Source organism: Pristiophorus japonicus, chromosome 11, assembly GCF_044704955.1.
Source record: "Pristiophorus japonicus isolate sPriJap1 chromosome 11, sPriJap1.hap1, whole genome shotgun sequence".
NCBI lineage: Eukaryota > Metazoa > Chordata > Chondrichthyes > Pristiophoridae > Pristiophorus > Pristiophorus japonicus.
This window is the reverse complement of record NC_091987.1, coordinates 127,668,341-127,691,383: the sequence shown is the minus strand read 5'-3', so window position 1 is coordinate 127,691,383 and position 23,043 is coordinate 127,668,341. Positions and strand designations below refer to the sequence as shown.

At 42.2% G+C, this 23,043-nt stretch overlaps 1 protein-coding gene across 1 annotated transcript in view; it reads left to right on the top strand.

The window, feature by feature from the left end:
• Positions 1-21,093, top strand: part of LOC139276276 (importin subunit alpha-4) — a 92,521-nt gene extending 71,428 nt beyond the window's left edge. The window contains exons 13-17 of the mRNA XM_070894026.1: positions 4,826-4,930; positions 8,338-8,409; positions 12,613-12,775; positions 12,967-13,061; positions 16,831-21,093. Of these exons, the coding sequence (XP_070750127.1) occupies positions 4,826-4,930; positions 8,338-8,409; positions 12,613-12,775; positions 12,967-13,061; positions 16,831-16,929 (534 nt within the window). The 3' untranslated portion in view covers positions 16,930-21,093. The remainder of the gene's footprint in view (positions 1-4,825; positions 4,931-8,337; positions 8,410-12,612; positions 12,776-12,966; positions 13,062-16,830) is intronic.
• The last annotated feature ends 1,950 nt before the right edge of the window (positions 21,094-23,043 follow it).

The window sequence follows — 23,043 nt, the reverse complement described above, 5'->3', positions numbered from 1 at the left end:
TTTGCCAAAACTGCTCACTATTCCAGGATCCTGAAATGCAAAGATGACCCCAGCTTCTCTTCTCCACTACAAACCGTCGTCTTGAACCCCTCTCCCGTCTCCAGCACCCTCGTCTCCAACAAGAAGTGTGAGAAGCTCATGGACGACTTTGTCACGAAGATTGAGACCATCCAATTAGCTGCCTCTGCCGCATCCCTCCTTTCCATTAAACCACTGGGCTAAACTTCCTCTAAGATTCTCCCTCCCTAGCCCTAAACTCGCATCTTTCTGTAGTTTTTCCCTTGTCTCGCCTCATGCCCTCTCCGGGTTCACCTTCTCCACGAGATCCACCTCCTGTTCACTCTACTCTATTCCTACAAACTGTTGCCCACCCAACTTCCCATTCTGGCCCCCATGTCAGCGGATATTGTTAACGGTTCTCTCCTCAGGTACTGTCCCCCTCCCCTTCAAATCTGCAGTCATCACCCATCAAAAAAACCCACTCTTGACCCCTCTGTCCTTGCAAACTACTGCCCCATCTCCAACCTCCCTTTCCTTTCCAAAGTCCTTGAACGGGCTGTTGTCTACCAAATCCATGCACCTCTTTCCTGCAACTCCATATTTGAATCCCTCTACAGGTTTCCGCCCCTGACACAGTACTGTACTGAAATGGCCCTTGTCAAAGTCACAAATTACACCTTGTGTGACTGTGGTACACTAAACCTCCTCATCCTTCTCGACCTGTCTGCAGCCTTTGACACAGCTGACACCATCCTCCTCCAACTACTCCCCACCGTTGTCCAGCTGGGTGAGACTGCACTCAACTCTCTCCGTTCTTATCTATCTAGTTGTAGTCAGAGAATCACCTGCAATGGCTTCTCTTCCTGTTCCCGCACCGTTACCTCTGGTGTCCCCCAAGGATTTATCTTTGGCTCCCTCCTATTTCTCACCTACGCTTCCCCCGCGACATCATCCGAAACCACAAAGTCAGGTTCTAGATGACATAGAAACATAGAAAATAGGTGCAGGAGTAGGTCATCGGCCCTTCGATCCTGCACCACCATTCAATAAGTTCATGGCTGATCATTCCCTCGGTACCCCTTTCCTGCTTTCTCTCCATACCCTTTAGCCGTAAGGGCCATATCTAACTCCCCTTAGAATATATCAATGAACTGGCATCAACAACTCTCAGTGGCAGGGAATTCCACAGGTTAGCAACTCTCTGAATGAAGAAGTTTCTTCTCATCTCAGTCCTAAATGGCCTACCCCTTATCCTAAGACTGTGTCCCCTGATTCTGGACTTCCCCAACATCGGGAACATTCTTCCCACATCTAACCTGTCCAGTCCCGTCAGAATCTTATACGTTTCTATGAGATCCCCTCTCATCCTTCTAAACTCCAGTGTTTAAGGCCCAGTTGATCCAGTCTCTCCTCATATGTCAGTCCAGCCATCCCTGGAATTAGTCTGGTGAACCTTTGCTGCACTCCCTCAATAGCAAGTACATCCTTCCTCAGATTAGGAGACCTAAACTGAACACAATATTCCAGGTTTGGCCTCACCAAGACCCTGTACAACCTCCAGGGAGTAAAACCTCCCTGCTCCTATACTCAAATCCCTTAAGCTATGAAGGCCAACATACCATTTGCCTTGTTCACCGCTTGCTGTATCTGCATGCCAACTTTCAATGATTGATGAACCATGACACCCAGGTCTCGTTGCACCTCCCCTTTTCCTAATCTGCCGCCATTCAGATAATATTCTGCCTTCGTGTTTTTGCCACCAAAGTGGATAACCTCACATTTATCCACATTATATTGCATCTGCCATGCCTTTGCCCACTCACCTAACCTATCCAAGTCACTCTGCAGCCTCTTAGCGTCCTCCTCACAGCTCACACCGCAGTTTAGTGTCATCTGCAAACTTGATGATATTACACTCAATTCCTTCATCTAAATCATTAATGTATATTGTAAAGAGCTGGGGTCCCAGCACTGAGCCCTGCGGCACCAGCTCTACCTCACCATCACCTCTCTCGGCCCCTCCACTTTCTTTAATTTGTCACATTGCTTGTCCGACATCCAGTACTGGATGAGTAGAAACTTCCACCAACTAAATATTGGGAAGACTAAAGCCACTGTCTTGGGTCCTCTGCCACGAACCCTCAGTTCTCTAGTCACCGACTCCATCCCTCTTCCTGGCAACTGTCTGAGGCTGAACCAAACTGTTTGCAACCATGGTGTTGAATTTGACCCCTAGATGAGATCCGGACCACATGTCTGCTCCATCACCAAGGCTGCCAACTTGCACCTCCGTAACACTGCCTGACTCTATAACATCGCCTGACTCCGCCCCTGCCTCAGCTCATCTGCTGCTGAAACCCTCATCCATGCCTTTGTTACCTCTAGACTAGACTATTCCAATGCTCTCCTGGCCAGCCTCCCATCTACCACCTTCCAAAAATTTGAGCTCATCCAAAACTCTGCTGCCCGTATCCTATCTCGCACCAAGTGCTGCTCAACCATCACCCTATGCTAATGACCTACATTGGCTCCCGGTCCAGCAATGCCTCAATTTAAAAATTCTCATCCTTGCTCTCAGATTTCTCCATGGTCTTGCTCCTCCATATCTCTCTAACCTCCTCCATGCCCTACAACTCTCTGATCTCGCCGCTCCTCCAGTTCTGGCCTCTTGCACATCCCCTGTTTTAATCACTCACCATTGGCGGCTGTGCCTTTAGTTGTCAAGGCCCTAACCTCTGGAATTCCCTCCCTAGGACTCTCTGCCTCTCTTCCCCTCTCTTCTTACCTCTGATCAAGTTTTTGGTCATCTGTCCTGATACCTCCTTCTGTAGATTGGCAACAGATTTTGTTTGATGACCCTCCTGTAAAGTGCCTTGGGATGTTAAAGGCGCGATAGAAATGCAAGTTAACATTTTTTCCATTTAACCATTCAGAAGCTTCCTGTTGGTCTGAGGTTTTTGATGAACCTTCTGTCTTCTCATATTTTGCTGTCTTATTTCCAATAGTATTCAGCCTTTTTAATGGATCTCAGTCAGTGGTGGTTTGAATTTTGTGTCCAGAAATAAATCACTTTCAGTGAGACACGTGAAGGCCTTAGAGAGGTAATAGAAAAGATTTACGAGAATGATTCCAGGGATGAGGGACTTCATTAATGTGGATAGTCTAGAGAAGCTGGGGCTGTTCTCCTTAGAGCAGAGAATGTTGAGAGGAGATTTAATGGAGGTTTTCAAAATCATGAGGGGTTTAGACAGAGTAGAGAGAAACTGTTCCTATTGGCAGAAGGGTCGAGAACCAGTGAATCAAAGACGACATGAGGAAAACTTTTTTTTACACAGCGAGTGGTTAGGATTTGGAATGCACTGCCCGAAAGGGTGGTGGAGGCAGACTCAATCGTGGCTGTCAAAGGGGAATTGGATAAGTAACTGAAGAAAAAAAATTTGCAGGGCTACGGGGAAAGGGCAGGGGAATGGGACTAGCTGAAATGCTCTTGCAGAGAACTGGCACGGGCTCGGCGGGCTGACCTCCTTCAGTGCTGTAACTATTTTATGATTCTATTTATGAACATTTTGGTTTGCATAGTGTACCTGCATTTAACTCCATTTCCCCATGGTGCAGCAAGGAGAAAACCCATTTGTACAGAGCCAAAGGCATGTTTTTGGTTTACATTTTTGCCCTTTTTTCTGTTGAAGTGAAGGTGAATGGCCAAGATCCATGAAAGAGATCCAGAAAAGAGTCGGAGAGATGAGGAAAGTTGGGGCGTGCAGAGCTTGGGTTTTAAAAGTCAGAAAGTTGGTGGAGTAAATGATTGAGCATGGTCATGAGGGCCACAGTTTTGAGGTCCTAGGAAAGATTGAGTTTGAGTCGAAGACTATGCAACAAGTCTTGATTTCATCACAGTGAGTGTTTAGGGAGGAGAAAGACCATGCAGGATGGTATATTTGTAGTTTAGAAAGAGGAGAGCTCAGAGGAGTGCGAGCCATAGTGCACTTACTACAGGTGAATTTTAATCGGATGTCTTTTCTTTTCCACTGACGGAATTTATTTTGTGCTGGGTCGTATACAAAGTATACTAAAGACCCACCTTTCTGCATCCATTTAATTCTTGTATTTGTATCTGTGTCTTTAAAACATTTTATAGTCAGAATCTGATGCTGGAGTATAATTTTGAAGATTGCTTGAAAGAGCTGTGGGTCTGAGATCAATTTTTCTTTCTGTTCCATTGGGTACAATTCGATGAAAACTATAAAATATTTTAAAATAGTGAAGCAGTTTCACAGTCTTGCCTGTGAATAGTTTGACCCAAGACTTTTTCTTAAGGTGGGTGGTAATGGCATCGTAAAATTCCCATGTGATTCCACAGTCTGTTAATTAAACAAGTGTTTATAAGACATAAGCCTGCCATGATAGTTATGAACTAGGATGGGAGGCATATTGTAGGTTTTAAAAGTTTGTTGGATAAAATCTGTGTGTGAATGACTGCAAAATTAAGCAGATGACATAGCTGCATATTCATGATTTATGGAGCCCACTGGATTCAGCTTATAAAAGTTCGGTTGAGGGCCGCGCTCGTTTTTGCCTATCTAACATCCAAGACTTAAGTGTCTTTCTCACCATCCTAAACCTATCTCAGTTTGTCTCCTTTTGAATCCATGCAACACTAAATGTTTAGAACACTTGTGGGAGTAGGTGGGATTAGAGCCAATTGTGTTTTAAAGAGCGAACCCTGGAAGCCTTTTTAATCATGTCCACATATTTAACCTGAAAGAAAATGTTCATTGGTGGTCAGAATCTATAGTTGATGCTTTGCTTGAATTGTTTTCTGCAGGAAGCAGTGTGGTTCCTCTCCAACATTACAGCAGGAAACCAGTTGCAAGTGCAAGCTGTAATAGATGCTGGTTTGATTCCCATGATTATTCATCAACTGGCTAAGGTAAGCAAACAATGAAACTGAATCAATATGAAGGTCAAACCTCCTTGCACAGATTGAAATCAGTTCAATGAGAATATTTTTTAAGTGAAATATTATTTAATTATCATAAAGCAAAGGAATTAAGGAGGGTCCGGTTATTTTCACCTGTGCGCCTATGAAACACAGCTCTACTGGGAGAACAGTCCAGATTTATTTATTTAGTGTATTTAGAATCTCACAGCTGGTGCCCCTCACAAATGTTTGGCTCATCTTCTGACTGCCCAAATGCAGGATCTCTAGCAGGTCCCAATTTGAATATGTGTGGATACATGTGATTCCTGGGAAAATGCAATCCACACATTTTGTGACTTGCAACTGAAATGGTGGGACAAGATACACTTAACACTTTGGAAGAAAACGTTTCTTTGTTTTTATTCGTTCCTGGAATGTGGGTATCGTTGGCAATGCCAGCATTTATTGCCCATCCCTAATTGCCCTTGAGAAGATGGTGATGAACCACTGCAGTCCGTGTGATGAATGAAGGTACTCCCACAGTGATGTTGGGGAGTTCCAGGATTTTGACACAGCGACGATGAAGGAACAGCAATATATTTCCAAGTCATGATGGTGTGTAACTTGGAGGGGAACTTGCAGGTGATGGTGTTCCTATGCGCCCTTGTCCTTCTAGATGGTAGAGGTCGCGGATTTGGGAAGTGCTGCCGAAGAAGCCTTGGCGAGTTGGTAGATGGTACACTGCAGGAACGGTGCACCGGTGGTGGAGGGAGTGAATGTTTAAGGTGGTGGATGAAATGCCAATCAAGCGGGCTGCTTTGTCCTGGATGGTGTCGAGCATCTTTGAGTATTGGATGTGCACTCATCCAGGCAAGTGGAGAGCATTCCATCACACTCCTGACTTGTGCTTTGTAGGTGGTGGAAAAGCTTTGGGGAGTCGGGAGGTGAGACACTCGCCGCAGAATACCAAACATAGAAACATAGAAAATAGGTGCAGGAGTAGGCCATTTGGCCCTTCGAGCCTGCACCGCCATTCAATGAGTTCATGGCTGAACATGCAACTTCAGTACCCCATTCCTGCTTTCTTGCCATACCCCTTGATCCCCCTAGTAGTAAAGACTACATCTAACTCTTTTTTGAATATATTTAGTGAATTGGCCTCAACAACTTTCTGTCGTAGAGAATTCCACAGGTTCACCACTCTCTGGGTGAAGAAGTTTCTCCTCATCTCGGTCCTAAATGGCTTACCCCTTATCCTTAGACTGTGTCCCCTGGTTCTGAACTTCCCCAACATTGGGAACATTCTTCCTGCATCTAACCTGTCTAAACCCGTCAGAATTTTAAACGTTTCCATGAGATCCCCTCTCATTCTTCTGAACTCCAGTGAATACAAGCCCAGTTGATCCAGTCTTTCTTGATATGTCAGTTCCGCCATCCTGGGAATCAGTCTGGTGAACCTTCGCTGCACTCCCTCAATAGCAAGAATGTCCTTCCTCAAGTTAGGAGATTAAAACTGTACACAATACTCCAGGTGTGGCCTCACCAAGGCCCTGTACAACTGTAGTAACACCTACCTGCCCCTGTACTCAAATCCCCTCGCTTTGAAGGCCAACATGCCATTTGCTTTCTTAACCGCCTGCTGTACCTGCATGCCAACCTTCAATGACTGATGTACCATGACACCCAGGTCTCGTTGCACCTCCCCTTTCCCTAATCTGTCACCATTCAGATAATAGTCTGTCTCTCTGTTTTTACCACCAAAGTGGATAACCTCACATTTATCCACATTATACTTCATCTGCCATGCATATTTGCCCACTCTCCTAACCTATCCAAGTCACTCTGCAGCCTCATAGCATCCTCCTCGCAGCTCACACCGCCACCCAACTTAGTGTCATCCGCTACATTTAATCCCCTCGTCTAAATCATTAATGTACAGTGTAAACAGCTGGGGCCCCAGCACAGAACCTTGCGGTACCCCACTAGTCACTGCCTGCCATTCTGAAAAGTACCCATTTACTCCTACTCTTATATGAGTCTATAGTGGAGCTTAAACCCACAATCTTCTGACTTATGAGTGAATGAGCCAAGCTGACACTAAAAGGGTCAGAAATAAACCACATAAAGGTGAGGAATGGGTGGAGCTTGGAAGCAAAGTTAACGAAATTCTAAAGACCTGAAAGCAGCACCAATACAGTCAGCAATCTAACAGAGCAAGACGTGTAAGGAAGGACCTTAGTAGGATTGGAACAAAGAATGTGACACATATCCTTCAAAAGGATAAGCATATCTGGAACCCATGCACGCTCCCATAATGATGTCTTTTAACTGGAGGAAGTGTGTGGAGTTAAAGGGGAAGTTGTTCAAAGTGAGACCAAGTTCAGCCAGGTGGTGATTGGGGCTGTTTGCGTCAGCGTCTGACTGGGGAGAAGTGGAAGTCCCAGAAACCACCCTGGTGAGGGATGGTGGTAAAGAGTGATCACATCCATGATGGAAAGGCAACAATTAGATTGGGGCTACAGAATCTGAAATAATCAAAGTGGCAGTGGGCAACAGAGGAGTCATGGATGTAGATGGGTAGATACTGGACAAGGGGAAAATAATAGGGCCAAGGAAAGAGGAATTAGTTTGGTGACTAAACCTCTGACCTGCTTTTGTTGCCACAGTATTTATGTGGCTGGTCCAGTTAAGTTCTTGGTCAGTGGTGACCTCAGGATGTTGATGGGGGATTCGGCGATGATAGTGCTGTTGAATGTCAAGGGGCGGTGGTTAGACTCTCGATTGTTGGAGTTAATTACTATCTGGCACTTGTATGGCATGAATGTTACCACTTATCAACCGAAGCCTGAATGTCGTCCAGGTCTTGCTGCATGCGGGCATAGACTGCTTCATTATCTGAGGAGTTATGAATGGAACTGAACACTGTGCAATCATCAGTGAACATCTCCATGTCTGACCTTATGATGGAGGAAATTTCATTGATGAAGCAGCTGAGGATGGTTGGGCCTAGGTTTCACATATATACAATTGTAAAAATGTTAAATTGCATACTTAACATGAATTTATTGGGTGACAGTAGGAACTGTTTCACTATTCATATGACAGGTGTGATTTAAGTCTGTATTTTACTATCAATCTAACTGAAGAACCCGAGAAGATTGGGGGAAGCAAAAGCTGTGTTCAGCTGGTCTTCCATTGTCGTAGACCATGTTCACAATCCATGCAGAGCATTTTCATCTCCCACTTGTCCTTCTGTCTGCCTTCCTTGTTGAAGCATTTTTTTTTTAAATGAATGCTTTAATCAAGTCTGGAATTTATTTGGCAAGTTCAGAACTCTTTATAGTGTGAAATAGTTAATAAATCTGCATTCTTGGTAATCTTGCAATGAAAGTTGAGCTGCATTCTTTTTGTTGTAGGGAGATTTTGGAACTCAAAAAGAAGCTGCATGGGCGATCAGTAATTTGACAATTAGTGGCAAAAAAGAGCAAGTAAGTGAAAGATACTTTTATAATCTGAGAATTTTGCCACACAGAAGGGTCAGCTCTCAGAAGGAGCTATCTATCTATTTGTTCCCATTCCTCTGCCCTTTCCCCATGATATCCACTTCCCTTTTCATGGATTCTGCTTCTTGTAGCGGCATTCTGTGTCCTAGCAATCCTCTGCACAAAAGGAATTCTCCTAACCTTTCCCTTTGTTCTTTTGGTGGCAATCTTAAGTTTATGCTTTACTGACTAGTAGAACAATTTTTTCCTGATTTGCCTTCTCAAAAGCTCTCAATCTTAGGAACATAGGACTAGGAATAGGCCATTTAGCCCCTCGAGTCTGTTCCACCATTCAGTAAGATCATGGCTGATCTGCGACTTAACTCCATATTCCTGCCTTTGGCCCATATCCGTTCATACCTTTGGTATAACAAAAGAAAATCTATAAATCTTAGATTTAAAATTAACAATTGATCTAGCATCAATTGCTGTTTGCAGAAGAGAAATTTCTACACCCTTTGTGTGCAGAAATGTTTTCTAATTTTACTCCGGAGATTTTTAGACTATGGCTCCTAGCCCTAGACTTCGGAAATACACCCTATCTGTTCTCCTTAATATCTTAAAAAATTTTGATCAAATCATCCCATAACCATCTAAATTCTAGGGAATAAAACCATAATTTGTGTAATCTCTCCTCGTAATTTCACCCTTGAAGTCCAGGTATCACTCTGGTAAACCTACGCTGCACTCCCTCCAAGGCCAATATATCTTTCCTAAGGTGTGGTGCCCAGAACTGCTTACAGTACTCCAGGTGTAATCTTGAGCACCTCAATCAGATCTCCTCTTAACCTTCTTGCTCTAATGAAAAGAGCTTAGTTTGTCGAGTCTCCTCATAACTAAAGCCTCTTATCTCAGGTATGACCATCGGTAATCTCTGCTGCACTCTTACCACGGCCATGCCAACTTCCTAAAGTAAAAAACCTAAAATTACACACCATATTTTAATTGCTGCCTAATCAATTATTTGTGCAAGTTTAGCATTGCCTCTTTGCTTTTGTACTCAATGCCTTTATTTATAAAACCTAAGATCCCATACACTTTTTTTAAAAAACAGCTTATTTTATTATTCATTCATGGGATGTGGGCGTCAACGGCAAGACCAGCATTTATTGTCCATCCCTAATTGCCCTCGAATATAACTGAGTGGTTTGCTAGGCCATTTCTGAGGGCACTTAAGAGTCAACCACATTGCTATGGGTCTGGAGTCACATATGGGCCGGACTGGGTAAGAACGGTAGCTTTCCTTCCCTAAAGGACATTAGTGAACCAGATGGGTGAACCATTACTGATACTAGCTTTTTATTCCAGATTTATTTAATTAATTGAATTTAAATTCCGCAACTGCCGTGGTGGGATTTGAACTCGTGTCCTGGATAATTAGTTGAGGCCTCTGGATTACTAGTCCAATAACATAACCAATATTCTACCGTACCTGTAGCTTTATCAACTTGTCCTCCAACTTTTCCCCCAAGTCTCTCTGCTCTTCTGCTTTTTCTCTTTATTCTTTCTCCCCAAATTGTTTTACACTATTTATCTTATTTCCATATAATTTGTTGATTATCATTTGATAACTCACATGAAGATTACTGGCTTGTATCTGCCATGACATTCGATACTAAGTACCAGAACAGAATGAAATCAGGTAACTAAATCATAGTAAGCATTGTGGGGAGTAAAATATACGAGTCATTTCAAGGCTGTAATTTCACAAGTGCAAAGCCATCCCAGGAGTGTCTCATCTCCAAGAAATGTCCAGCTCCTAATGTAGTTGGCTGTATGCTCACAGAAGTAAAATAGAATGTCTTCCAATACCAAAGAGACTTTCGCACTTGGTTCAAGCAATTTAGTAAGAAAGAAATGTAGGTTTACTGTCCTTCCTCTATACCAAGCACTTACTGTTGGTCACCTTTTTTATTTCTGACCCAACTACTAGGGAACATTCCAAACGCTCTTTAGACATGAGGCCTGAAATAGTCAACCTAATAGTCGAGTTGAAATGACGCAAAGGATTCCTCTGTTCAATTCAACCATTCAAAAGGGGCTCCATATCCAGGAAGGTAGGATTTCTCCTCAAACAAGTAAAGTCCCAACATCCATCATTCACAGAGACTCAATTTCTAATGTGCGTCAGCCCAGTTTGTCTCACTGGATTTGTCCATATGCTGTACCGTGTAAATGTGGCGATGAATCAAGTCAGCACATGCCATGATAATGTTGCTGAGCATTTTGACACACTACTGAATTTCCCATCCAACTTTACTAATGAAGTTGTAGATAAAGTGACAGTGACCCAGCCATATTAACATGGATGAGCGTCCCACACTAGAAGAAATGACCAACCCGATCAAAGTTTCTGGTCCTACTGGAATACGAGCAGTGGTTTACAAATACATTTCCTATTCTATAACTCTTGAGTCCATTCGCTCTTTTGATTAATTTGGAAAGATGATGCAGTCCTTCAGGATCTTAAAGATGTTGCCATATCCAAACATGAGGGAAGTCTTGTAACTACTGGGTCATCTTGCTCTTATCTATTGTTAGGAAAGTACTACCCAGGGCAGGGTGTTTAATAATTGCCTACTTGCCAAGATATCACAAAGTATACTTCCAGAAATGCCACATGGAGTCAGAGAAAATCAACATTAATTTTTTTTAAGGTTCTGCTTGTACCTAGGACGTTAGCCTGTCTCTCCCTTTTTACTGACTGATCTGTGCGTTTTCAGTATTTTCTGTTTTTTATTTTACACATTTTTGTTTGTCAAACGCAAGATATAAATGCCAAAACAGAAAGTGGACAGATCCTCATACTTTATAGTGCTGACAAAAGCACATGGAACAGTCAGCACTGTTGGAATAGAAACTGCTCTCACTAGCAGTGAAGAAACTGAACTCAATACGGTAATGGACTTCACCTAACTCTCAAGTGTGTTGTCAAACACTGCTCTTGTTGATCAAAAAGTGTACGCACTTAGATCAGCAACATGAGTTGCTCCTTTGGCAGGCTAAACAATTTGCATAGTAGGAGAAAGTAACATTTTAAGGATGCAGTGAAGTACAGCTTTAAACTGTAGCATTGATGCAAACAACAAATGGCATTCAGGACTATGACAGTGTGGATGATTTTGCAACGCAGTAGCATCATTGGTAGCAGCAACAACCAAGTGAACAAAACACCATTCACCTGCGTGCACACTGGGTCCATTGAAAACGTAGCCACACATGGGTCCATTGAAAATCAGCAATTCAAACTTGATCAAACCAGATATTTTAGTCTGATGGGATGCTAGGAATCACTTCATTTTACTGATCTCTTTACTATTCAACACCAGTGATTGATCCTTAAACATAGTCATAATGAAACAGTGTAGATTTGTATGTACATTACCCTTTGGTTTAGCCCATTAATGAATGGAACAGAATTCTTGCCCACTCTGCATCATTTATTGAAATGCTCAGGATCACCAAATTTGCAACCTCTTTCCATGTTTTCTCCGTAGAGGCCAGAGTGCCACAGGCAATTACTTGAATCCTTCCCAGTTGAAAATCCTCAGAATGTGTTTGGATGGGAATAGCAGCCTACACACTAGTGATAAAAGCTTGGTTTTTCTATCCCTGAAAGCTGAATTGCCATCCTGTTTTAGTTGTTTCTTAGAAGCCAGATCTGGCATAGCTCCTCTCAACCTACGGCAGATGGTTCAATTCTTGAGAGACTGTTGGATAAAAGTTGTCTGCCATCACTGATCGGTATGCTCTTCAGATCCCCAAATTCCTCCCCTCTGAGGTCATATAATACCAGGTGGAAGAGGCCGATATTGGGCATAGATCGATACACTGACAATCTCCTAGTTGCTGTCTGAGCTTGCAACCCGCATGGGTGTAATGTCTGTAGAACACTTTAAAAGATCAACCTAAATATTGTTGTCAATTAAAGGGTGGTACTTTTAATTGAGAAAAAGGGGAAAACACAATTAAAGTATAGTTAAAACCGATTTATAGTTAGCTGTTTGTATATTTTTAATTGTCTTTCCATAAACCTGTCTTGAGCACGTAGGTGTTGGTACCAGAAATTTTGAAATGCCATTTATAAATGAGTTTGCCCGAAATTCTTGAATGGAACAGGTTTGCAACTTATTTTTTCTTTGATTCTAGGTCGAGTATCTTGTACAGCAGAACGTAATCCCCCCTTTCTGTAATTTACTGGGAGTGAAGGATGCTCAAGTAGTGCAGGTTGTGCTTGATGGACTGAACAATATTCTAAAAATGGCTGGTGAGGAAGCAAGCACGATAGCAGAAATGATAGAGGAGTGTGGAGGTAAGCTTCCAGATCTTGAATTCTTTCTCATTGAGATCCATTTCATTTTTGGCCATGCCCACTTAAATCATGTAAACTGAGAGCGTATGTATGGATTGTAGATCTGAACTTTTTGAAAGCCTGCTGCTCCATTAGTATTTCAAAATGGGTTATAACCTACAAGATCTTCACAATTGTTTTTCTCTTGACAGGTTTAGAAAAAATAGAAGCCTTGCAGCAACATGAAAATGAAGAGATCTATAAACTAGCTTATGAAATCATAGATCAGTACTTCTCTGGTGATGATGTAAGTAGTGAATTGGGTTCTTCCAGAAGCTTGTTTAGTTCACAGGCAGTTGATTTGCAGGGAAGGGGAAAGTGGATATTGGAAATGTGGTCCTGTGTTTCCTGCCGGTCGAGCTGATTCCTCTCCAGGCACCGCGACCCCGTGCCATCCTCCTCACACGTGATCGAAGCACCTGCTTGACCCTTCAAACCCGTACCTGTTCATGCAAACATCTGTCCTCGATGGTGTTGAGCTTCTAGAGTGTTGCAGCTGCACCCATCCAGGCAAGCGGAGAATATTCCTTTACATTCCTGATTTATATCTCGTAGGTGGTTGAGAGACTTTGGGGCGTCAGGAGGTGAGCCACTCGCTGCAGCATTCCCAGTCTCTGACCTGCTCTTGCAGCCACAGTATTTATGTGGCTGGTCAGTTGAGTTTCTGTTCAATGGTGACCCCCAGGATGTTGATGTAGGGTTACTCTGGTAATGTCAATGAGAGGTGGTTAGACTCCCTTTGGCTATAATATGTACCAGACAAATATTAAGGTGAAATATTGAAATGAGGCCAGACAGTGTATTTTCCAGTAGTCCTGGTAAAGGAGATTCTGATTTATTCTTGCCCTTTTAATGCAAAATCTTGACCAGTTAATTTTTTAAAAAGCTTGTGCTCCCAAACTAAGACCCATAGCTTGTTGGGTGAAACCTAGTTAGGAAGCTTAAAAGGAAACCAAGTACCATGGGAACAGTGGCATTTTTTTTTTTAAGAAAAATAAGTGAAAAGCCAAAAGGACAGAGGCAAAGGTTACATTTGTTGCATAATAGTGAGTGCGGAAAAACAGGAAAATTTGTAGATTTTATTTTACAATTTGGGTAGAAGATCATTACAGGTGAGGTTTAGCTCGCAGCTTAACCTCATCTGTAATCCTCTTCTCTCCACAATGTAAAGTAAAAGTTTGCCAGTGTTTTTCAGCGTTGAGTCACTCTGTTCATCCCAACCACCAATCCCCTGCAGTATGCTGAAAGACACTGTTCGGAAAGTAACCTGTGACCTCAATCTAACCCATTATTGTAGCAATAAGGTTTACCTTGAGATCTGGCATAAAAGCTTCAGTAGTCATTGTCGTGTGGAATTTGCATTGTAATAAATTTAAGTCGTCAGGAATGAACAGGTCTGTTGGTATTTCAAAAGCAGGAAACCTGTTTCCCTTGAAGGACTTGCGTTTCTGTCAGGCCTCTTGCTCTATGCTAATGTTCCTCGTCATCATCATCATAGGCAGTCCCTCGGAATCGAGGAAGACTTGCTTCCACTCTTAGCATGAGTTCTTAGGTGGCTGTACAGTCCAATACGAGAACCACAGTCTCTGTCACAGGTGGGACAGACAGTAGTTGAAGGAAAGGGTGGGCGGCGGGGAGTCTGGCTTGCCGCACGTTCCTTCCGCTGCCTTGTTTGATTTCTGCATGCTCTCGGTGACGAGACTCGAGGAGCTCAGCGCCCTCCTAGATGCACTTCCTCCACTTAGGGCGGTCTTTGGCCAGGAACTCCCAGGTGTCAGTGGGGATGTTGCACTTTATCAGGGAGGCTTTGAGGCTGTACTTGTAATGTTTCCACTGCCCACCTTTGGCTCGTTTGCCGTGGACGAGTTCCGAGTAGAGTGCTTGCTTTGGGAGTTTCGTGTCTGGCGTGCGAACTATGTGGCCTGCCCAGCGGAGCTGATCAAGTGTGGTCAGTGCTTCAATGCTGGGGATGTTGGCCTGGTCGAGGATGCTAATGTTTGTGTGTCTGTCCTCCCAGGGGATTTATAGGATCTTGCAGAGACATCGTTAGTGGTATTTCTCCAGCGACTTGAGGTGTCTGCTGTACATGGTCCACGTCTCTGAGCCATACAGGAGGGCAGGTATTACTACGGCCCTGTAGACCATGAGCTTGGTGACAGTTTTGAGGGACTGATCTTCAAACACACTTTTCCTCAGGCGGCCGAAGTTTGCACTGGCGCACAGGAGGCGGTGTTGGATCACATCGTCAATGCCTGTTCTTGTTGATTGGAGGCTCCCGAGATAAGGGAAGTGGTCCACATTGTCCAGGGCCACGCCGTGGATCTTGATGACTGGGGGGCAGTGCTGTGCGGTGAGGACAGGCTGGTGGAGGACCTTTGTCTTACTAATGTTTAGCGTAAGGCCCATGCTTTCGTACGCCTCAGTAAATACGTCGACTATGTCCTGGAGTTCAGCCTCTGTATTCCTTGTATACATTTAATAACAGCATTAGTCTTAATTGATGCATTTGGAAGCATGTGGTGCATTTATGGAAGGATATCTGTCACCCCTGTATCAAACTATTTAGAAGTCTAAAATTTATGCATTTTTTTTTTCCTTTCTTCCCCTCCCCTACTGAAGGAGTCCCCTCCTTGCTTACAAGTATGGTTCCACAGGTGTTGAGTGCCCTCTAGTACTGTCCAATTGTACATTACTAATATGTGATTCTTGGCAGTAAGTGTTTGCCGTTCCACGTAACTGTGGATCCATCAGAGGACAGCCTGTTCCCGGCCCTGCGTGACATCCACGCACGCACTTCCACCGATTTGGGAATCCTGGCCAATTCCGCCCAACCCTAGGGATGCCTATGACAATTGCAGTACCTGTACCCCTACCAGCTGAGGTCCACTAACTCAGCTCAGACTAGGATCAAAACTGGCGATTTCTGAAATGCATCATTCAACTACTAATTGGGTCAACTCATTGAGAATGTAAGCATTTTAAGGAGCAATATGATCCAGTCTGGCTGAATTTTTGTTTACTCGTGCCATCCATTCAGAAGTACAAATATTAAAACTGGCAACTAACTTTGAAGTAAATTGCTTTTCTGTACTTTTGGCTTTGTGATCTGTTTTCTGCAAGAATTATTCAGTAAGGTTTTGTTTGTATTTTTATCCACAAATTTTGATTAAGATACGTTGTGCTGGCCATTTTAATGTGTGCAGTGGACTGGATACTATTATTCAAAATGCATAAATCCCAGTGAGTTTACCCAATGTGTAGCTGAGGAATACAATTCCGAAATTCAAAGTTTTGATCCTCAGTCTGCTGGGTTAGCTAATCTCGGCTGGTTTAGTACAGTAGGGATACGTCAGTTGATATAACAATGACCGTACAATGGGCACAAATTATCTGTCCTTGTGCATTTAGCTCAAAGTTTGCGTGGAAAGTACTGGCTTTAGCATCTTACCTGTTGATACTGATGATGTGTAAATCCTGTCGATAGTCTATTGTCCCTGAAAATAATTACAAGTTCTGCATGTATATTCAGTTTCACTGTTTGAAGCATCGGAGCAGGCTCGAGGGGCTAGATGGCCTACTCCTGTTCCTAATTCTTATGTTCTTATGTTCTCATGTATCATATTGCTTAATGAATAGCAATACACATCTCGATGTAGAAAAAGAACATTTATCACTTTGGACTTGTTCCAGACGTTCTAGTTCCTTTAAGTTTATATTCCTCGTTTTACAGAGAATAATTGGATTGCAAGCAATGAACATGGGGCTATAACCTTGTAAAAGGGTTCAAGCTAAACCTTGAAGCTGCAGCTCAGCGTCAGATAGGTTGTAGCTACTAGCCGAGACCTGAAGAGCCCCAAGTATCTTAATATTTACCATGGGTTAATGAGGCAATTTAAATAGAGGGGAAAGCATGAGGATCTTAAATATTCAAAACCATTTCTTACATAAACCATTTCCAAAAAGGCAGTAGTTTTTTTCTTATATGGTGTTTACTAATTCTGTCTTCTCCTCAATAGATTGATGAAGATCCCAGTCTCCTTCCTGAAGCAACTCAAGCTGGAACTTTCAGTTTCGACCCCACAGCAAACCTTCAAACAAAGGAGTTCAATTTCTAAGCTGAGAAGATGCTGTAGCTTCCCTGCCCCTTGCCAACCCGAAACACCAAAAACAATTCACCAAGCAGAAGTGTGATGGAGGCTTGAGAGACATCCGCGCATCTACATTTGATGCTTTTTGAAAAGCCTAATTATCAATCACTCAGCAATTGCCAAAATTTGCTACCACACGGATTGTTGACACGTGTGCATGATTCTTGTGAGCCCATGAGTAACTATCATATCAACAAACGAGAGTAATCCCCAACATCGCCTGTGATTCTACCTTTCCCTCCCTGGTACCTTACTCCTGTGACAGTAGTAGCCGTCTCACTCACAACGTTACATATTAGGCACACAAGATAGTAGCTCTCTACATAGCACAGGAAGATTTCTGAACGATTAGGTATTTATTAATGGGACTTGGAAAGAGACTTGGCTTTGACGTGTGAAATAGGCTTTTTAGAAGACTTTTCACCGGGGCTTACAATAGACGGATTTGCAAATACCGTAGAACCACCATTGGCCAAAGTAGTTCATGGATGAACCGAAACCAGGATTTTTATTTTTCTGGTGACTGCAAAAACATTTTTTTGCAATAAGGAGGTTTTAAAAAAAAAATCCTGCTTGCATCCATGTTAGATGTGCTTGCACTGCCTCACAGAATAGGGATGGAAACTAAACTTAATGAATGGAGCCAAGTTTAACCACAACTTCTTGACAGTTTGCGCAAGTTCTGTGAAAAGAGCCCCTGCTGATTACTACAACCACTACTAGGAACCTGTGTTGATTTTTTTTTTCCCCTGCTCTTTTGAAGTACTTAACAAATGCTGTGCATGGTGTTTTACCTGAGCTGCAATTATTATATCAATGTGACTTGAGCCTCTGCATTAAGCTGAAAGCAAGATTCACTCACGTTTCATGCTCACGTTCAATCTCTCGCTCGATTAGATAAATCCGAATCTGTACACAAAACAAAAAAGAAAAACACTTAAAATTAGCCATTTAATCTACTGAGAATCTTGCTTCCAACTGTTAGGTGAATCAGTATTTTTTTAAATTTCAGGTTAAGCCAATCCAGTAGTAAAATAAATTGTTGGACTTTTAGTGGGTTTAAACTGTGGAGCTTCCATGTTTGCAGTGACACACAGTCCTTAGACAGTCTTGCATCGTAAATTGACCGTTCCTTACTGTGGATACTGCTGATGGCTGTGAACCAGCAGCTCTTTTTATTAAATTTGGTCATGGACTTGAGCGTTATTGACAAGGATCTAAAGCCACACTTTTTTTTTCCAAATGACTGGAAGCAAATTGATGAAATGTACAAAAAGGAGTGTAAATCTTTACGGGGATTGCAATGTAAGCATTGTATAAGGCTGTACACAGGCTTACAGTTAAGTGTACATCTGGTCCATTAACGTCGAATGCTTTATTTACTGTATTTAAGATGCGCAGGGAGGTTTTTTTTGTAGGTATTGGGCTAGGTGACACCATTCAGGGATGGGTTTTGTTGCCATGGTGACTGGATGTAAACTTTCCCTCACGCATTATTGTAAAGGGACAGAAGATTGCATTTGAGCTAATGTAGTTATCAAGTGTGGGCAGTGTCTACTGTAATTGAATCCGAAAAATGCAATCAAAGCTCTGCTGATGAGTTGTTTCTCATTGATGAACAAAATTGTGCAGGTTTATATCCATCATAATACCTTGCCGCCGAGACTGAGCCACTTTAAAGACTACCATATCTTGTATCTCTAAAAGATACAAGCTTATATAAAACTGCAAGATTTTTACTTGCTGATGAAACTGTTTTAATGATACAAATAGTGTTTTGGCCTCGGTTATTTATATCCTTTTTATAAATTTTAAATTAAAATCTCTCTTTAAGGTGGCTCATTTCAGCTCTTCTGCCTGAAGAATGAGTTGGATTTCATTGTGCCTTTGTTTTTCCTATATATTTTTATGTTGTAAAATCTGCTACATATGGTAACTGCATAATATCCATTCGCACAATATAGAATTTAAAATGTTGTGTGTGTGATTTACTATGTGGAAAGGGACATTCAATATGAAATAACTAGAATCTAAAACTCAATCTCCAGTTTTAAAAACTATCTCCTGTTTTAATGGTCTAAAGGTCAACCCCTCCCCCCCCCTCCCAAACCTCCAAATTCCTCTCCTCTTTTGAGGGTGTTGATTCTCACTGGGATACAATTCAATGGGTATCCCTTCAGCAGCCCTGGAACCACACAAGACACCTGAGCCCAGGAAATCTGGCCCTCCCAGCCCAGCAGCTTGATCCTATTAGCGGTCATATTATTTGTCCCATTTGAATTTTCTTGGTCTGGAGGTTTTGGTAAGGCTGTCTCAATGGATAAATCCTAGAATCATAGAATGGTTACAACACAGAAGCAAGCCATTCGGCCCATCAAGCCCATGCCAGCTCTCTGCAAGAACACGTCAGCTAGTCCCACTCCCCCACCCTTTCCCCATAGCTGTGAGGTTCTTTTTACTTCAAGTATTTATCCAATTCCCTTTTAAAAGCCACGATTGAGTCTGCCTCCACCACCCTTTCAGGCAGTGCATTCCAGATTATAACCACTCGCTGCATAAAAAAGTGTTTCCTCATGTCGCCTTTGGTTCTTTAGCCAATCACCTTAAATCTGTGTCGTCTGGTTCTCGACCCTTCCACCAATGGGAACAGTTTCCCTCTACTCTGTCTAGACCATCATGATTTTGAACACCTCTATCAAATCTCCTCTCCACCTTCTCTGCTCCAAGGAGAACAACCCAGCTTCTCCAGTCTGTCCATGTAACTGAAGTCCTTCATCCCTGGAACCATTCTCTTAAATCTTTGCTGCACCCTCTCGAAGGCCTTCATATCCTTCCTAAAGTGCGGTACCCAGAATTGAATACACTACTCCAGTTGAGGCCGAACCAGTGTTTTATAAAGGTTCATAATGATTTCCACACTTTTGTACTCTATGCCCAGGATCACGTATTCCTTTTTTTAACCGCTTTCTCAATCTGCCCTGCCATCTTCAACGATTTGTGCACATATACCCACAGGTCTCTGTTCATTCATCCCCTTTAGTTTATATTGTCTCTCCTCGTTCTTCCTACCAAAATGTATTACTTCGCACTTTTCTGCGTTAAATTTCATCTACCACGCGTCTATCCATTCCACCAGCCTGTCTGTCTTCTTGAAGTCTATTACTATCCTCCCCACTGTTTATACTTTCAAGTTTTGTGTCATCTACAAATTTTGAAATTGTGCCCTGTACATCCAAGTCAGTAATATATATATTATATATCTCTATCAAGAAAAGCAGTGGCCTTAGTAATCCTCATTCGAACAACACGGTCTATGTAAATTAATGGGAATGTGCATTTAAACTTTATATATGGTCCGGATGGCTCCATGGTACATGCCTATTAGGCCCCATGAATATAAAAGTGTGGACGCTCCTGATAATAGAGGCACTGCAAGTTTCAGAGAGGAAACACTGTTAATACAGTATTTCATTGATATGTTCCTGCCATTCATTTATTTAAGGGGGAAAATGTCATGTGGGGGGGTTGTTTTTGGCTACATGACAAACAAAAATGGTTGGGTTTTTCTTTAAACCTTGGGCTGTTTGCCTTGATGTATTTTGAAGGGGTGAATTTGATGGGCTGTTTCCTGCTTCGACCGGGTGCTTTGGTTGCTGTACTTGTGTCGGGGAGGTGTAGAAAAAAGTATCTCTTTGTATGCTTATTGTGGAGAAACCACACACGGCTCGTTTTTTGGGGGTGGGGAGAAATACCAATCCCAGGAATATATTTCACAGCCAAATTTTTCCCTTTCTCGGAGTTTTTAAGATATTTGACGTCATTAAAACGATTTTACTAATTAATTCCATTAGTGATTTTTGTAAAACAAAAATGTTGTTAAATGACTAATTGGCATTTCCAGAGGGTGAAAATATGATCATTAATCATTTATTTAAGTATGATTTGTGTATAAGGGTTCAAAATTGAAAAAAATATCCCAATGAGACTTCAGGGCAAATCAATGTATCTGAGGAAATTTGATCAAATGTTTAGCCAGTGAGTGGACATAGAGTACAATGGTTGGTAGAATTTTGACCAAAAGCAATTACAGACATTGGCAATCTGAAATAAAAACAGAAAATGCTGACAACTCCGACACAATCTCTACCTGATACATTAACCCTCTCTTCTTCGAGAGGCTGACAGACCTGTGTGTTTACCAGCATTTTGTCTGTTTTTATACAGTGTATGCCACAATTGAGTAAATACTGTAATCTCTGCTAATTTTCTTGCTCATTATAAATCATAACCCACAACTGTGAACACAGTGACTACTTTGCACAGTGGATTTACTGGTAGTGGCCCTATTTGGCATTTTTGAAAAAAATTATTTCCTAGCCGGAGGTGCATGTTGAAACCCAATATGTAGCATAAACTAAACTGAACTATAGTTGGAATGAAGATGATCACTGAACAAGTCTTTTTTTCTTTCAAGACAATATTTATATGAGGTGGTGATTCTATATGCAAAACTGTTAATTTGAAAAGTCAAGTGTGCAGATTAAGCACTGCTAATTCTTATTTTTCTTTTCCTGCCCCTGGAATTGAGAGGCCAGTCCCTGCTCTCTATTCGATTAGCTGATCTCACCTTGACTTGCAGTAGAGGTACTGTAGTTGATCTCCTGGCTCCTATGCTAAGAAAGGGGGTCAAAATCAGCCAGAGCTCCTACTCCTGATCCCTATCCAGTAATCCTGCTGGAAAATGCATGACTGTGGGCATTTGGCAGAATTGAACCTGGTCCTGGTGTTTCCATTGTCAGAACAGCCTGTGGCATGCATTGTCGAGGCTCGTGCATGAAGGGTGACCACTTGGGTGAGGTACTGGAGGGATACAGCTGCACATGCAACCCTAGCGGATCATTTAGTTCAACCAGAGTTATAATTAAGCCTTAAAGGTGGTGGTGATAGGTCACAAAGTACCATGCTGTGCAGGAGTAAGTGGTCCTTTTGAAAAAGAGTAGATATGAACTAAAATGCTGCTTATGTAATTAATTTGATTGAACAGCTTAAAAACTAGAAAAATGTTTTTATTAAAATAATGCCCTTGGCAAGTTTTTTCGGAAGTATGCATTGCCCCCTTGTTGGCTATTACTCAGTTCTCTTGTTTGCCATCAAAATGGCTCTCATCCTTTGGTGAGAAAGCAAATACACAGTAGATTTGTAAACACTTGTAATTTTTGGATCTGTTTGTCTCTTCTTGTTACCATGTGCTTTTAACTTACATCTATTCTTAGGAAAAGAAACTCTTACCAAATTACAGCATTGTATGATAGTAAAGTTTACACATGTCTTATCTATTCACCACTTGCATTCATTATACCCTACATTTTCTTTGAAATATTAAATTCTATAGCCACTGTCTTAAGGCTGAGCATCCAAACCCATATTGCCTCCATCACAAAAATTGCCTGCTTCCACCATTGAACATCACTTGCCTCTGCTCCTACCTCAACTCATCTGCTACTAAAACCCTTCTCCATGCCTTTGTCACTTCCACAGTCAGTTACGCCATCCTCAACCTTCCGTAAGGTTGTACGTCCCTGTCTGGAGTAAAAATAAAACGGGGAAGGTGCCTCAACCGTGGCTAACAAGGGAAATTAAGGATAGTGTTAAAACCAAGGAAGAGACATATAAATTGGCTAGAAAAAGCAACAAACCTGAGGACTGGGAGAAATTTAGAATTCAACAGAGGAGGATTAAGGGTTTAATTAAGAGGGGGAAAATAGAGGACGAGAGGAAGCTTGCAGGGGACATAAAAACTGACTGCAAAAACTTCTATAAATATGTGAAGAGAAAAAGATTAGTGAAGACAAGCGTAGGTCCCTTGCAGTCAGATTCAGGTGAACTTATAATGGGAAACAAAGAAATGGCAGACCAATTGAACAAACACTTTGGTTGTGTCTTCACGAAGGAAGACGCAAATAACCTTCCGAATGTACGAGGGGACAGTGGGTCTAGTGAGAAGGAGGAACTGAAGGATATCCTTATTAGGCGGGAAATTGTGTTAGGAAAATTGATGGGATTGAAGGCCGATAAATCCCC